The sequence below is a fragment of the Hemiscyllium ocellatum genome, chromosome 17 (genome assembly GCF_020745735.1).
Source record: "Hemiscyllium ocellatum isolate sHemOce1 chromosome 17, sHemOce1.pat.X.cur, whole genome shotgun sequence".
In the NCBI taxonomy this organism is placed as follows: Eukaryota; Metazoa; Chordata; class Chondrichthyes; order Orectolobiformes; family Hemiscylliidae; genus Hemiscyllium; species Hemiscyllium ocellatum.
The window spans coordinates 40582480-40599871 of NC_083417.1; the positions used below are offsets into that span (position 1 = coordinate 40582480).

General features: G+C 41.0%; 1 protein-coding gene across 1 annotated transcript in view; it reads right to left on the bottom strand.

Moving 5' to 3' along the window:
• itfg1 (integrin alpha FG-GAP repeat containing 1) overlaps positions 1-17392 on the bottom strand; it is a 245573-nt gene that overhangs the window by 157848 nt on the left and 70333 nt on the right. Inside the window, exons 7-8 of the mRNA XM_060837695.1 lie at positions 9651-9709; positions 4162-4252 (exon numbers count right to left, since the gene is read on the bottom strand). Of these exons, the coding sequence (XP_060693678.1) occupies positions 4162-4252; positions 9651-9709 (150 nt within the window). The remainder of the gene's footprint in view (positions 1-4161; positions 4253-9650; positions 9710-17392) is intronic.

Consider the following 17392-nt stretch of genomic DNA (forward strand, 5'->3'; position numbering starts at 1 on the left):
AAATATAATTTCCTTGTACTAATTATTTCTGAATAGACTATATTCAAATAAATTACTTTGCTGGCAACTATCCTTTCCATTGAATGCAATATGAACATCAAATCACTGTGTACTATCTACAAGTTATATCTCCAATATCAATTTCACAGGTGACCAAAAATTATACTTTTAATTCAATACAGTTCGTCTTATTTGGGGTCAAAAATAGCACCCACAGTGAACAGTATGGTTTAGGTTCAGACTGTCGCCTCCTTAATCAACTGTTTTCAGTAACCTGAAATTGTGTTTAATTTTCCAGATGATGCCTTTTGAATTCCAAGTTGGTTGATGGATAATTCAATTATATCACTGAAGGTTTATAATGGAGATGACAAAGGAATTATCATAAAAGGTTGAGAGTACACTTGCATGTGATCCAGCATAATAATTAGCATAAGTCTTGCTCTGGGCTACTAGCTAAGGAAAATACGAAGGAACTGATCATGCACAAGAGACTATCCATCAGAACAGAAAATCACATTAAAACATCATTATTAGAGCTTGGAAATACTGGATAGACAATGAGCAGGCTCAAGGGCATTAGGAATAATATGAAGTGACAAAAAGCTGCTTTATATCCAAGTCTAAGATGCCAAAATTGTTGGATAAATCAATGTACAAAGTATAATTCATTAAAATGAAAATTAATTTTACTGATTGTAAAACCAAAAAGCAGGCAAGTGTCTTGTGTAATCTAACAAAGCATTTTAGATCCAATTATAGTTCGAAAAAGCTCAGTTTAGTTAACCATTCACTGGGTTATGATCATGGACCAGACATCCAAAATTATGTCATGGCCTTGCTAGGGGCAGTAACATTTTTGAAAGAATATCAAGTTTAAGATCCTAGGTACTTTGTAAAAGCCACAAGGTTTCATTATTCTGAACAAAGGTAAACATAACTACACAGAATTAGAACAGCATCCATAGAATCCCTCCAGTGGAAACAGGCTATTCGGCGCAACAAGTTCACACCAACCCTCCGAAGAGCATCCCAACCAGACGCATCCCCCTTCTCCTGCATTTCCCATGGCTAATCCACCTAACCTACACATCCCTGAATGATGAATAATTGAGCAACCTGTGACAGGCAGTCAGTATCAGTGAGGAGTGGGTAAGGGATTAGGAACCTCTCAAAAAAAGTAGGCAGATTGCCGACTGAATGGGGTTGAAGGAGACAGACAGGAGGCTGGATGAACATAAGAAGCCAGGCAGCATCAGGAGATGGAGAAGTCAATCTTTTGGTTATAACCCTTCTTCAGGAATGGAGGTGGGGTGGGGGAGCTGCAGATAAAGAGTGGTAGGGAAGGTTTTGGATTGGGAAAGGGACAGAGTGAAGTATATTGGTGAATACAGGTGGTGGGTATGACCAGGTTGGTTGATGGGAGAAATGAATCTGATAGGTATTTGAAAAGGAAAGGTTGGTCGGTGGAATGGAAGGGAGGAGGAAGGGCTGGAAGGGAGTTGGGAAATGGGAAAGGAGATTATTTGAAATTGGAGAACTCAAAATGTTGAGTTCTCCAGGCTGTAGGCTGCCCAGGCACCGTGGGGCAGCACGGTGGCACAGTGGTTAGCACTGCTGTCTCACAGCGCCTGAGACCCAGGTTCAATTCCCGACTCAGGCGACTGACTGTGTGGAGTTTGCACATTCTCCCCGTGTCTGCGTGGGTTTCCTCCGGGTGCTCCGGTTTCCTCCCACAGTCCAAAGATGTGCGGGTCAGGTGAATTGGCCATGCTAAATTGCCCGTAGTGTTAGATAAGAGGTAAATGTAGGGGTATGGGTGGGTTGCGCTTCGGCGGGTCGGTGTGGACTTGTTGGGCCGAAGGGCCTGTTTCCACATTGTAAGTAATCTAATCTAATAAGGTGTTCGTTTTCCAACTTATCTTCCGATTCATGAGTTGATCAATTCTGGGTTGGTTGATTCATTCCTCCCATCGACCAACCTGATCGTACCCACTACCTGTGTTCACCTATCACTACCTCACCACTCTGTCCCTCTTCCCAAACAAAACCCATCCTACTCCCCTTTATCTGCAGCTCCTCCTACCCCCATCTCCATTTCTGAAGAAGATATATATCTGAAATGTTGATCGCCATCTCCTGATGTGGCCTGGCTTGCTGTGTTCTTCCAGCCTCCTATGTCTCTACTTTGGATTCCAGCAACTGCAGTTGATTTGTCTCTCATCCTCAATCAGCACTGCATGAATCTATTAAATGGCTCACAGACTTCTCCTGAACCTGCACAACCTTCATGGCTTTTCCTAAGCCCTGTCATAAGCATGTTAATACTGAGGCCCAAGTGCTCTGAGGCTGCTACAGCAGCATCCTTTTCAAGACTGAGAATCCTCTCGCTGCTCTTCAGTACTGGAGTGACTAGCATCCTGAAAAACCAATGATCTGCTTTCACTGCCGCTAGCAAACTGACCAAAACTGACAGTCTGATATTTGGAAAAACAATTTTATTAAAGAGAGTCATCATGGCTTTGAGAGGAGCAGGTCATGCCTCCCAAGCCTCACTGAGTTCTTTGAGGATGTGATGAGACACATTGATGAAAGTCAAGCAGTGGATGTGGTGTATATGGATTTCAGTTAGACATTTGATAAGGTTCCCATGGTAGGCTCATTCAGCAAGTTAAGAGATATGGGATACAGAGAAATATGGCTGTTTGGATACAGAATTGACTGGCCGAAAGAAGACAGTGAGTGTTGGTGGATGGAAAGTATTCTGCCTGGAGACTGGTGACCAGTGGTGTTTTATAGGGATCTGTTCTTGGGCCTCTACTCTTTCTAAGTTTTAAGAATGACTCGGATGAAGAAGTGGACGGTGAGTTAGTAAGTCTGTCGATGATACAAAAGTTAGTGGTGTTGTAGATAGCGTAGAGGGCTGTTGCAGGCTACATTAAGACATTGACAGGATGCAGGGTTGGACTGAGAAGTTGCAGATGGATTTCAACCTTGTTAAATGCAAAGTAATTCATTTTGGAAGGTTGAATTTGAATGCTGAATACACGGTTAAAGACAGGATTCTTGGCAGCGTGGAGGACCAGTGGGATCTTGGGATCCATGTACATTGATCCCTCAAACGTTGTCACCAAAGTTGATATCGAGTTGTTAAGGCGGCGTATGGTGTTTTGGTTTTTATTAACGGGGGACTGAGTTTAAGAGCAATGAGGTTTTGCTGCAGCTCTATAAAACCATGGTTAGAATATTGTGCCCAGTTCTGGTTGCCTCATTATAGGAAGGATGTAGATGCTTTAGAGAGGGTGCAGAGATTTACCAGGATGCTGCCTTATGAAGAGAGGTTGAGTGAGCTAGGACATTTCACACTAGAGAGAAGAAGAAAGAGAGGTGACTTGATTAAGGTGTACAAGATTATAAGAGGCATAGAGACAGAGCAAACATCCAGAGATTTTCCCAAGGCAGAAGCGGCTGTCACAAGGGGTCATAATTTTAAGGTGACTGGAGGAAGGTGTAGGGGAGATATCAGAGGTAGGTTCTTTATGCAGTGAGGGGTGGGTGCGTGGAACGCACTGCCAACAGTGTAGCAGAGTCAGAGACATTAGGGACATTTAAGTGACTGCTGGACAAGCACATGGACAGCAATAAATTGAGGGGTGTGTAGGTTAGGTTGATCTTAGATTAAGATTAAAAATCACACAACACCAGGTTATAGTCCAACAGGTTTAACCCCAGTCCAACACCGGCATCTCCAAATTTAGATTAAGATAAATGCTTGGCACATTGTACTGTACTGTTCAATGTTCTATGTCTCTGTTCACTTGTGCTCGAACTGCACTACTGCTAAAAATTTATTTTAAAAAGCTCCACCCTTGATCCTAAGCAGGATTGTATGTAGCAATCATTATAATGCCATGTTCCCTGAATGTCACAATTGTCCAGCTAACTTACTTTCCACTTCCACCAGCCCAGGACATACACAACACAAATGCATACAAATAAAATGGATTTCATCACAGCAGTTCAAATAAAATCAGAAAACAATTTTGCTTCTCATTGGTGAAGTAAACTTGGTCCAATTGTTTCTGCATTAGGCTTCAAAAATCTTGATCTAAATGACTACAGTTGTAAGCAAAGCACAGGAAAAGGATCAGGAAATCTTACCAAAATCAGCAAAAACCGATTGTCCAATTTTCTTGGCATCTGAAGGCTTTGACATCTCATATGAGGCAGGAGCTTTTGAGAAATTTCCATCCTGTTGGGAGTAGGTTAATGAAGAATTGATTATAAAGAAACATTCTCTATAGGACAGATTTGTACCCTTGTAGCAGTAGTCTTTGCACCGTCAAGTGTGTTGCTCCATCATTTGTTTAATATATAAAAAATTCATTTATCAGCAAATGAGACTTCTCGATGCTTTGCACAATAGTCCAAAACATAAAACTTTAAAATATGCTGCAGTACTATTTCGTCTTTAGCCTGATCCACTTGGCTCCCTTAACAGCAATTTCATGTATTGCACTGGATTGACCATATAACAGTACTGAGAAAATTCAACTAAGGTTAAATCTTGTTATTTAAGTGGATGCAGAGGATCCCACAGAACTAATCAATCAAAGAAGAACAGGGAACTCTGGGAGTTTTGGACAACATTCTTCCCTAGCATATGGCATCATATGATAAAGATTATCTGGTCACCATTATTTGCTGTTTTTTGGCCCTTTCACAGCAAAAATTGGCTGTCCTAATTTCCCTCAACACATTACATAGAACGATAGAGCACAGGACAGGCCCTTCGGCCCTTGATGTTGCGCTGACCTGTGAACTATTCTCAGCTCGCCCCCGTACACTATCTCAAAATCATCCATGTGTTTATCTAAGGTTTGTTTAAATCTCCCTAATGTGGCTGAGTTGACTACATTAGCATTTATGGCATTCCGCGCCCTTATCACTCTCTGCGTAAAGAACCTGCCTCTGACGTCTGTCTTAAATCTATTACCCTCAATTTGTAGTTATGCCCCCTTGTACACGCTGATGTCATCATCCTAGGAAAAAGACTTTTACTGTCTACCCTATCTAATCCTCTGATCATCTTGTATGTCTCCATCAAATCCACTCTTAGCCTTCTTCTTGTCAATGATAACAGATTCAAGTCTCAGCCTTTCCTCATAAGACCTTCCCTCCAGACCGGGCAACATCCTGGTAAATCTCCTCTGCACCTTTTCCAATGCTTCCACATCCTTCCTGAAATATAGGGACCAGAACTGTACACAATATTACAAGTGTGGCCACACCAGCGTTTTGTATAGAACTCAATCCCTCTACGAATGAAACCTAACACACCATATGCCTTCTAACAGCACTATCCACCTGGGCGATAAAACTTTCAGGGATCTATGTACATGGACTCCAAGATCTCTCTGCACATCAACACTACCAAGAATTTTTCCACTGACCCAGTACTCTGCCTTCCTGTTGTTCTTCCCAAAGTGCATCACCTCACATTTAGCTGCATTGAACTCCATTTGCAACCTCTCAGCCTAATTCCACAGTTTATCCAAGTCCCCCTGCAACCTGTAACATTCTTCCAAACTGTCCACTTTAGTGTCGTCTGCAAATTTACTAATCTAGCCACCTATGCCTGCATCTAGGTCATTTATAAAAATGACAAATAGCAGTGGTCCCAAAACAGATCCTTGTGGTACACCACTAGTAACCAGACTCCAGGCTGAATATTTTCCATTAGTGGTTACTGTTAAAAGTTATTAGTTGCAAACTACATGCCATACCTTGAATATGTGATGAGTCACCATCAAAACTGAAGATATTGCTTTGAATATAGCTCATTCTTCACTTGCAAACAAGATTGAAACAGGGGAGAACATGACACTATCTATTAGAGTAAGATTTTTAAAGCTTCTAAAAGTCAGATAATTATTAAACAATCTTCCAAGCTACATGCAAAAGTCTTTACTGTGAACTTAAGTCTCAGCATGTTTTGCAAGGACATAACAATGCCAAATATTTTTCATTATGTGGCATCACTGGGATGGTTCACATTTTATTGTCCATTTCAAAATGCACTGGAGAAGGTAGTTATGGGTTTTTTTATTTGAATCACTACACTGTCACAAAGTACTTCTGGTAGGAGTTCTAAGACTTTGGCCCAACAACAATGTCCATGTTAAGATGGAACTCTACCTATGGAAGAAAGTGAAGAGTTTTCCAACTTGACTTATGTCTTGCAGATGGGGAAAGTTTTAAAGAGCCAACACCCAGTCAATAATCACAGCTTTACGTGGCTGCTCCTATTCAGTTTCTTATTGATGGCGATCTACATGATATTGATGATAGGGGATTTAAGTGATTATGTTGCATTGAACATAGAGTAAATACAAAGCAGGAAGCTTATGTCTATCACAATGGCTCTGCATTAATTGCTCCAGATTATACAGGAAGATAATGGTAGAATTAAGACAATGATAGAAAATGCTATAAATACTTAGCTTATTAGGCAGAGAAGAGAAAGTTAATATTTCAGGTTGATGACCATCATCAGTACTGTGTAAAGTTGGTAATTTCACAATCTTAGTGCAATAGTAAGAAAAGATAGGAAAGGAGAAGAGGATGAAGGGAAAAGATAAAAGGAAGGTCTGCAATAGTGTGGAATGTAAGAATGCTTAATCCAAAACAAAGGATGGCGATGCAAGGGAAAACAGCAATGTAACAGACAAATACAGAAACAAAAGATTTGTTTAGACTTTGGCAAATTGAGCTGCTGCTTCTAGAATTCTTTACTGGACTATAATTTAAATCCCTTTCGCAACTGGATTGTAATTTACAATGCTAATGCTTTCCTTTTAAATCCTCTTTGAATAACAAGACTATATTTCCTTATCTTAAGATTTTACCTAGGTACTTGAACATAAGATAGCACCAGTAAAAGGTAGCCATTGTAAAAATGTTTCACTGTACTCCTCTGTACATTTGTACTGGAATACAAATGACAATAAAGGATATTCTATTCTATTATAAAAATAGCAACAACACTACAAATTACTGTTATCAGATTGAAAAATTTCAGAGTAGTGGTCACGATCTGAAGTCAGTGAAATCAATGTTGAGTTTGGAAGGTTTTTATAGAAAGATGAGATGCTGTTCCCTAGAGTTCCTTTGCAATTCACTTAACAGTGTAGATGCTGAGGTCAGAGTGTGATCAGAACAAAGAATTAAAAAAGGTTAGTGACTGGAAACTTACAATCATGCTTTTAGATTGAAAGGTGGTGTTTCTGCAAAATGATAACCCAAATTGCATCAGATCTTGTAATGGTCAAAACAGTGCGTATCAAATTGGAAGAGATACATACAAAACAATTTTTCACCTAGAAGTTATATATTGGGCTCTTTATGTTGGAAAAACAGAAGGGAAAGGTTGACCTTGCGATTCCAGTGCTAAAAAATAATGATTTTATTGAAAAGAGCATGGGTGTTAGAGACAATGGTTCCTTTAAAATGCTGAAAGAGAAGGGAGGGAGAAGGAACAACACACTGGAGGCTACAGAAAATTAATGTGAAAGTAATGGTATTAAAGATGAGGGCCAGGAAGTTGCTAGCATGGACTTCTTCTATTTCTGAACAAAGGAATTGGTTTGAAATGTTCTTTTCTCCCTACTAGAGCTTCCTGGCCTGCTGGGTATTGCTAGCATTTTCTGCTATTTCCAGTTCCAAACATCCCTCGTACCTGGTACAACTGAAAACCTTTTGGGCAAGGTCAAAAAATAAGGAAGACTATTCCAAATGTAGATAATATAATATATTTCTAGGCAAGACCACCCTCCAGATCCAAGTACACAACTGTTCAACAACGCTAGGTAGAAAACTCTAGCATTAAGCACACAAGATTCAGGATTTTAGAATTTTACAACACATATTCGAGAGAGATCCCTAAAAAAACTTCATAATCAAATCATTCAGTCTCATTCTCATACATTTCTTTTGGATTGTTTTATTCAATTCAATTTATTTGTTTAAGTTTAAAACCTATTTTGGATTCTGCTGTCTCCTCCACTTCTGGGAGAGCAATCTGCATCCTAACAAACATTTTAAAAACTTAAAAATCTACTCCAAGCTCTCTCTATCAGAAATTAATTCCATTGCATGATGCATTGCATTGATCCACATGGCATATGGATATAGATTTTAATATTTAATTCGTCAGAACTCCATTTCAAACAGTGCCATGAAGTTGTCTCTTAACCTTATCTCTTGAATGGAAAATCTAATTTCCATAGTCTTTCCTTATAATTGCAAGCTTTCAAATCAGATATCATAGCAAAAAAAATTCTTTAGACCTCTTTTCATGACCTTTTTATTCTTCATATATTAACATTTCCAGATGTACCTGGGGTTAGCACTAACACATTTTCTTTGCATTTAGTCTCTACATTTATTGATAAAACTGTTTACAAACCATTTGAGGTGATTGGTTTCATAAACTTGTTTTCACCTTTAATGATTTGTGCATTTGAACCGTTACATTTCTCTAATCAGTTCAAAGCCTTATGATTGGATTCATTTGTTCTCTCATTATTCTTCACTGACATCTTAATATAATCGGACAGATGTTATGCTCATGATGTCAATACTGTTTTGCTGGGATATAAATCCACCCACAACATGACATGGGAAGGACAATGAACCTAAATTACAGTGAACTCAAATTGAGAGCAGACTAACTGTTGGAATACTTAATTTGCTCTACTTCAAGAGTATGGCAGGTATAGAATTCTCTGCAGTTCATCACATCTCAGCAAATTGATCCAAATAACCTTCATAGAATGATAGACTATGCAGAATTCAAAGTACTATTACGATGAATTTATTTGACCAAAATTAATGATTAGTAAATCAATTAAGAAATCAGGATCTTTAGCAACATGAAGCAATATTATACAAATTGCTAAGACAATTTAATAGTTCAATAATTATAAACTTTTGGGCAATTTCAAATATATTAATTCCAATTACATTCATTGCAGGTGGAGATGATACTCATGAATATTCACATCTCCTCCTGTTCCCCAAAGGAATTTCCTTGAACTTAATTTTCATTTATTTCACTTGGCACTGTTCTCAGAATACGATTCGACAAAAACAGCTTCTAAATTGATTACGCACTTTTTCATCAGCTCAAATTTAGTAGAAAATCTGAAGGCTTTTAGGTATGTCTGTTCAAGGTAGAATAGCATTTCCCAGGAACATTGAACATGAAGTTGATGCAATGAATATCTGCAATCTGATTGAAAACATGCTACAATTCTTCCAATGGAAGGAGAACAGAACTGTGAAGAATATCTTTCATGTTATGTATGATTTCAAAAACAAAAATACAAAAAGATGGTGTTTATCTAATATCATAAGACTATATTGCCTTTTAGATTTAAAAAAAAATCAAACAAAGTTAGTGGTCTGGGATTGGACATTTCTCCATTTCAGGGTTCCAGAGTCAAACAACACCCCAGGGCAGATGTTGCACAATTAGAAGGAAAACAACCTCCACGGTTCAATCTTGTAATGTCACCTTAATCTATTTGTGTTAAGTTTTCCAACTGCCACACCTATCACTAAGAAAGTCAAAGGCATTTATGGAATACCTTGTTTTCCCAAATTTCGAAGTGAATTCCATCAGGCTCTTTCGTGGTAAGAAATAAATCTGGAACAAAGATAAAATAAGTGATTAGACAAACAATAATTCAGTTGTTTTAAATGCTTAAACATGAAATATGCATATTTTAATACACAAGATCTTGAAATTACAACTCTTACATTCACTTAGCTAATTGAAAACATATCAAATGCATATTGTTAGAGTAAAACAGTACTTCTGCATTGGAAAAGCACCTCTCAGGTCCTTGCGCTACTCAAAATGTTTCAAAATCAGTTTTGACAAATGGTCAGTGGTGTTTTGTGGGAAAAGTAACCGTCAATTCATGACCATAAACTGCAATAAGATCATGGCCAGTTACTGTTTTTATGAAATCTGTTGAGAGTGATAAATGTTCACAGAAAACTTCCCTTTCTTTGAATTGAAAAATAATCTTCGCAGGATGTGGGCACTGACTAGCCCAGCATTTGATAACCATCCCCATTAGTCCTTGAGAAGGTGGTAGTGGGTTTCTTGAACTGTTACAGCTCATGTGGTGTACATATTGCACAGTGCTGTTAGGAAGGGAGTTTCAGGATTCTGACTTAATAAGTGAAGGTACATTCCAAGTCAAGTTATAGCTCCAAGTCAAGATGGTACATGACTTGAAGGGGAAGTTTCAGGTGTGATACTCCTAAGCACATCCTATCTAAGCCCTTCTCGGCTGCAGATGCCGTGGAGTTTGTAAGCTGTATTTAAAGGAGCCCCGGTGAGTACATCTTGTATACCAAGCATGATGCTTGCCCTGGGTGGTAATGAGATTCCAGAGTTGCTGAAGTTGCACTTACCCAGCCAAATGGCAAATAATCCATTGCATGCCTCACTTATGCCTTGTATGAAGGGGACAGGCTTTAGAAGTCAGGTAGTGAACTACTTGTTGCAGAATTCCCAGATTCTGACCACTCTTGCAGCCACAATAGTCACATGACTGACACAGCTCAGTTTCTGGTCAATGGTTACTCCAAGAATATTGATAGTTGGTGATCAAATGTCAAGGGAAATAGTGACGTATTTTTTAATTGGAAATAGTAATTCCCCAGCATTAATGTGGCACAAATACTACTTGGCACTTCACAGACCAAGCCAGACCACTGCGTAACTCTTGTTGGACATGGTCATGGATGGCTTCAGTGTCTGAAGAATCATGCACTGTACTGAAACACAGATGATTGCACAAAGAATTTTCTCAGTTTTGACTTTATGATGGAAGAAAGATGAAGGAGTCAATAATGGTTAGGTCTTGGATAGAACTTGAAGAACTTGCAGTAATGAATGGAGAATGAAATGATTGACCTCCAAAAATCACAATCTGTGGGTAAACTCATACCAGCAAATTTCAATTTTGCTAGGCCTCGTTGATGCCACACTCAGTTAAATGCTGCCTATATGTGAAGGGCCATCATTCTCATCTCATCTCTGGAGTTCAGTTTATTTGCCCATAGTTAAACCGAGACTGTAATGAGGCCAGGAGCTGAGTTGTCTGGGCAGAACATAACGTAACTGCAGTCAACAGACTATTGCTGAGGAAATGCCATTTGTTAGCAATGGTTGACAACCTCTTCATTACTTAATGATCCTGTGATAATTGTTTGGGTTAAATTTGCTCTGCCTTTTTGAAGAAGACACGGCTAGACAATTTTCCACACTGTTAGGTAGATGTCAATGTTGTAGTGGAGCTGAGAGTTCAGGGGCATGGTTAATATTGAAGCACAAGTATTCAGCACTACCGTTGAGACGTTGTTCGGCCATTTTTGTAATATTCAATACATTTAGCAGTTATTGATATCACATGGAATGAATCAAATTTGCAGATGACTGGCATGAGATGCTGGAGACCTCAGGAAGAGGATGAGATGGATCAGCTAAATGGTACTTGTGGCTAAAGGTGAATCAGTCGTGATGTGCTGCACTCCCCAATTTAGATTAGATTAGATTACTTACAGTGTGGAAACAGGCCCTTCAGCCCAACAAGTCCACACCGACCCACCGAAGCGCAACCCACCCATATCCCTACATTTACCCCTTACCTAACACTAGGGACAATTTAGCATGGCCAATTTACCTGATTCGCACATCTTTGGACTGTGGGAGGAAACCGGAGCACCCGGAGGAAACCCATGCAGACACGGGAAGAATGACTGTGTGGAGTTTGCACAGTCGCCTGAGGCGGGAAATGAACCCTGGTCTCTGGCACTGTGAGGCAGCAGTGCTAACCACAGTGCCACCATGCTGCCCTGGTTATTCTAGAATGGATGCGAGAGGAAACTGGCCGGGTGTTGAATAAGTACTTCACATCTGTCATCACTTTGAGGAAGGAGGAAGGAGGATGTAGAATTTTGGAAGGAGGACAGAGAGGTTCTTGAGCAGTTTAGCACAGGAGTAAGGAGTCGTTAGAGGGTTAGAGGGTTTGACAAACCTCCAAGTCTGGGTGAAATGTATCCCAGGCTGTTATGGAAGGCAAAGGAGGAAATTACTTTTATTTATTTCAAAATAAACTTGATTAATAAATACACATACATAGTCACTTAAGCAGTTCAGTTCAGTTGTGTCGCATATGAAGAAACAAACAAGCAAACTTTGGAGTTTGACTCTATTCAACAAACTAAACCAAAGGTATTTTTTACTTGCACAAGAATATATTTGAGGTACCAGGGGAGGTCTAATAACGGAATGGATCCATATTTAACTTCAGCGTAAAGACCTTAGACACCGGTCTTTCTCCACTGCACCTCGGCAGCAGTTTCCCCAAGCATGTAGCCCTGGACCTTGGAATGTGCCAGTCTACAACACTGTTGGAGTCAACATCTTGCTTTGGAAGACCAGCAAGTTTTGGACAGAGCAAAGACCATCTTTCACATTGCTGATGGTCTTTCAAATTCAGTCAATGTTTGTCTCTGTGCATGTCCCAGGGAACAGACCTTAGAGCACAAAGTTCTGCGCCACAGAGCTGCTCGGAATGAACTTTGACAAAAACCACTGCATCTTTCTCCAGATTTACGTTGCAAAGGCATGTTCCAGAAGGAGATAACGGACACTGTCTACCTATCCCCCATCCTGTTTCTAGGGCACAGGCATCCAGGGTTATTTTGAAACACTTACAATAGGGCCTTTTCCAAATCTTTACATTGCTCGCCGACAATGTGTACTCTCTAGCATTACCATGGGCCAGGGTCCGGGTCATACTGGTGTTACATGAGGCTCGAAATAAGATGCAATGCATCAGTCTGCTGCATAACTGATCTCTGTTTTAATGGACTTGCGCCCCCATTTTACATTTTTTAAAAGTTTTTTTTGGTGGGTGTTGGCTGGTCCTTGTCTCCGGCTATAGCCGGTCTGTGGTATTCTGCTCACTTATCACTGAAGAGTTGTAGTAATTAGAGCGTCAGTGATAAGGTGAGCCTGGATGTTCTTCGGGCGGACGTTTGGAATCGTTCAATGCAGAGGAATTTCCTGTTATTCAAGCCTAGCCACTTGCCTTGAGCACTCATCATGAAGCACATGTACTTAGGCTCAGAGTCTCCCATCAATTCATTATATCGGCGTTAAGGTGGTTGTATTTCTGTCTTTTTTTCCTGCCATGCCATTTCAAGAGCTTTGCTGTCATTTTTGTACTGCACTGGAACATCGACCACCGCAATCTTTTGATCTTTCTTAAATAGGAGATCGGGTTTCCACAGTGAGCCATCTTTCGTGAACAATCTCAGCTCAGCGTATGATGTCCAGCCGTACTTACTGACATGCTTCTGCAGCTGGTCTACGATCTTATTATGGGGTCTTATTGAAGCACTTTTAATGAATGGGCAACAACCTGAGATGTGTGAAATGGTTTTGATTGCCATCTCACACCTTCAGCAAGTTTTGATTCTGTTTGGCCTTCCCCTTGATAGGGTGGCTCTTGTCGGGTATAGGTTATTCTGCAGGAGCAAGCTGTGAGGATTTTAGTTGACTTGCTGGTTTCAACCAAGAGTATGAGATCTTGTCATCTCTAACACTGAATGCTTGCCCCTTGACATTCAAGCCTTTGCCACTTTTCGAATTCCCACTCTTCTCCATCCTGCATACCTGTTGGGCAGTTTCTGTCACCAGGCGTCTGGCTCCTGAAGTGCTGGCATTTTTGTCTGGATGGGAGTCATTGGGTCCATTTCCTCTTCGCAGCCGCCAGGCAGGAAATCTTGGATTTCTTGGAAGACTTCGAGTTCTCGCAGTCCTGCAACGGTGTCTCTGATGTATTCCCTTCTATATTGAAAGATACACATCACATCGATCACATCCTTGGATATCTCTAATGTCTCGTACTTGCAGACAATCGTAGATGGAATCTGCGCTTCTAATTTTGGGATGCCTAGACTGCCCATTCTTGTTGTTGGCATACAGGATTCCATCATTGGTATGAGGTGGAAGGTGGAGGAATTCTTTTGTAGCATTGCTCATGATCTGGTCCAGATTTAGGAGTATGCTTTGAGATGCTTCGGGCAGGATCAAATGAAACTAGAATCTGGGGATGACATGAGCTTTTAGGATTTCTAGGCATTGCCTCGGTCAGAGAGATGTTGCCTGCACTCCTTTCACCCAGGTCTTAAGCCTCTCCTCCCATTCTCCTTCCGACACACCTGCCCACAGGTCGATATGGCACCCAGGTATTTTGCAGTGTCACCTGGGGCATGTAGGCTATAGATTCATTACGCAGCTTCCAATTAGCGAAGTGATTGGACAGGAAGGTCTTCCTCTTAAACGAGATCTTTCCTCGTAAAGTGGAAGCCTTTTGGCTTTGTGATGTTAATGTCGAGGCCCACATGGTCACAATATGACTGGAGCAGCTTCAGATTCCTCGCCATACCGGTGAGAGTCTTACTCAGAAGGGCTATATCATCGGTGATGGCCAAAGTTGAACAGTTGACTCTTCTGCCACCCAGGGGCATGGCAAACCCTGAGTCAGCCTTCTCCAGACAGCATATCAAAGGATCCAGAGCGTTGTTAAATAATATGGGTGAGAATGGATCACCATGCTTTATGCCCCCCTTAATGTTTATTGGAGTGGTATAAGTACCATTCCCTTCTACTACACTTATATTGTCAGTGTAGAGATCCTTGATCAGGCCTACAAAAACTTTTGGGAGATGTGTTCTCTGCAGCAATTTCAATAGTAATTTGTGCCCAACTGAGTTGAATGCTTTCACCAGATCAACAAAGACAACTGCGAGATCCTTACGGTTATGCTTCGCTCCCTTAGTTATGTTCTCAAGGATGACAATGTTCTCATTGCACCCGGGAGTGGCTGCTAGAAACCCCTTTCGTCTGTTGTTAACTTAGACAGTTTCACTGAGGCATTTCACCATTATTTTTGTGAACAGTCTTAGCAGCATCAGCCTAATGATTATCGGCCATCAGTTGTCAATGTTTTTCAGGCAGTCTTAATCCTCGCACTGAGGAATCATGACTGTGCGTTTCGTTTTTAATGATTCTGATATCGTGCTCAATTTTAGCCATAGGGAGAAGAGTTGGGTAGACAAGTTTCCTCCTCTTTGTGAATGGATCTTATATCACTCAGTTTCAGGCCATCTGGTCCAGTGGCACTGTACTTGTCTATCCCCTTGATGGCGGTCTTGACCTCTTCTACCTCTATGGGTTTTACTAGGGATCGGTCATCTACGTTCCTGATATACTGAGCGTATTTACTGATATTGGATTTAGGATTTAGTACCGATAGTTTTTCTTGGAAACTTGCCTCCAATTCCTCTTTTGGGAGAAGATGAGCGGATGAGGTTGGCACCCCCATGATCTCTCAAGCAAGCTGGCACCAGTTGGCTTTGTAGAGCTACTGCATCGCTTTGACCAGAGCTCAACGTGTTGCCCATCTTTTCTTTGTGCCGGTATTATTGCCAGTCTTTGTGTCTTTTTTTAGCCCGACTTTCGAGGCTTTGTCCATTTATTTTGTCTCTCCCTACCAGTCATTAAGAGGTCGGTAATACTCTCCATCAGTCCAACCCAGAGGGCCAGAATGTCTGGGTTGTTCCTCGTGCTCAAAAGCTCCTCAGCTTATTTTAGCTGGTCATCTTAGTCCCTGTACTTAGGGATTGAAGCTGGTGTTCACTACAGTTGGCTCTTTGGTGCCGGTTTGTTTTATCAGAATTATCTCAAACACACACTGCCGCAGATTCGTGCAAGTCATTAGCTATGCTCGTATCATTTGGGATTTGGACCTCCGTCAGGGTGCTCGTAAGGTTTCTGCGTTTGTCAGAGATTTGCTTGGGTGTTTTCGTATTAAGGATGCTAGCGATCTCTTTATTAATGAATATGCATCTTGCAAATCTATTTTCTAATTCCTTCAGGAGTGCAACCTCCTCCTGTGATAACATGGGATCACTATTCCCTGGTTTGCCTTTGACCTTGAATGCCATTTTGATGTAATTTTCATTTCGTAGAATGGGTTGCAGATGCCTCTCATTTGACCAAGTCCAGCCTGAGTTATAAACTGCTGGTCATATATGCTGCATGCAACGTCCCCCGTAGGAGGGGGTTTGTTACCTTTGCAGTTAGGATAATGGCTGCAAATTGTGTGCTACTCTCCTGCTTTAATCGCAGCATAAACATTTTGTCTGGATGCTCTTAATTTTATGCACCTTGGTCATATGGTTCTTGAACAGGCTCGCTGTGAGGAAGAGGGTATTGCAGTCCGTGCAGGACAACCCGTCACCAGGATAATAGATCATTACCTCTTGGACAGATGTTCTGTCATATATTGTTTCAATGACAAATCCTTCCATGAGGGCAGCTGTCTCAGTTGTTATACTCTTGATCTCGATTTTAGTCTCATTAGCCAAATGCTCCGAGCCCTGTTTCGATATTTGATCATTCTTGTTGTAGAAGGTTTGGGTAGTGATGCTTATATCATCCGATGGGTGGACTGCCCACATGGGATCTTCTACAACATTATCCATGTCATCCTCTACTGGACAAGTTGGCTCCTTGGGAGGAATAACCGAGCTCAGCTCCAAGTAGGGCAAGAGGTATCATCCCAATATCACCATCTCGGTTTGACTGGAGACTGATCTTGTCGTCAGCTTTGTAGAGCAGGTGCAGTTAAATTTAACAACTTAACACAGCTCGCTGTTGTGGACGAGGCTGCGGGAAAGTTGTTTATCCGGGACGCTTCCCAGTCGGACTGCTCCATTGAAAATGGAGCACTCGTGCTTTTTGGGAGAGTGATACCGAGGTTTCCGGGCTGTGTATACCACGGCCGTCTTGTACTTTTCCTCAGCCAAGGCTACTAAGCTTACCAGCACGGCCAACAAGGAGGCATAACACAAACTATGCGCAAAAAATGTCAAAATGTCATAGTTATGCCTGAAGGTATAACTTGCCATCAACAAAGCGATTTCTTGGTTCTTATTGAAAAGTTCTGGTAATGAGGCATCCTGCCAAATGACTGACAGTCTGCTCAAGGAACAACCCGTCAGGATCCACCATCTCTTGTTCCTGCAGGTTCTCGAGGAAGCTATGTGCTGATCACTTTCTGATGGACCGGTAGTCAAAGCTACTTGTTTTTTTGCATATTTCTCTACGAAGGACAGGCGATACCAAATGGACCAACTACTTAGAGCATTTAACAGGCATGAGGCCAGTCCCATCCTTCACAACACTGGAGACAGGTAGAAGCTCAGAATACAGTGACACTTGATGCTTTCTGTACTG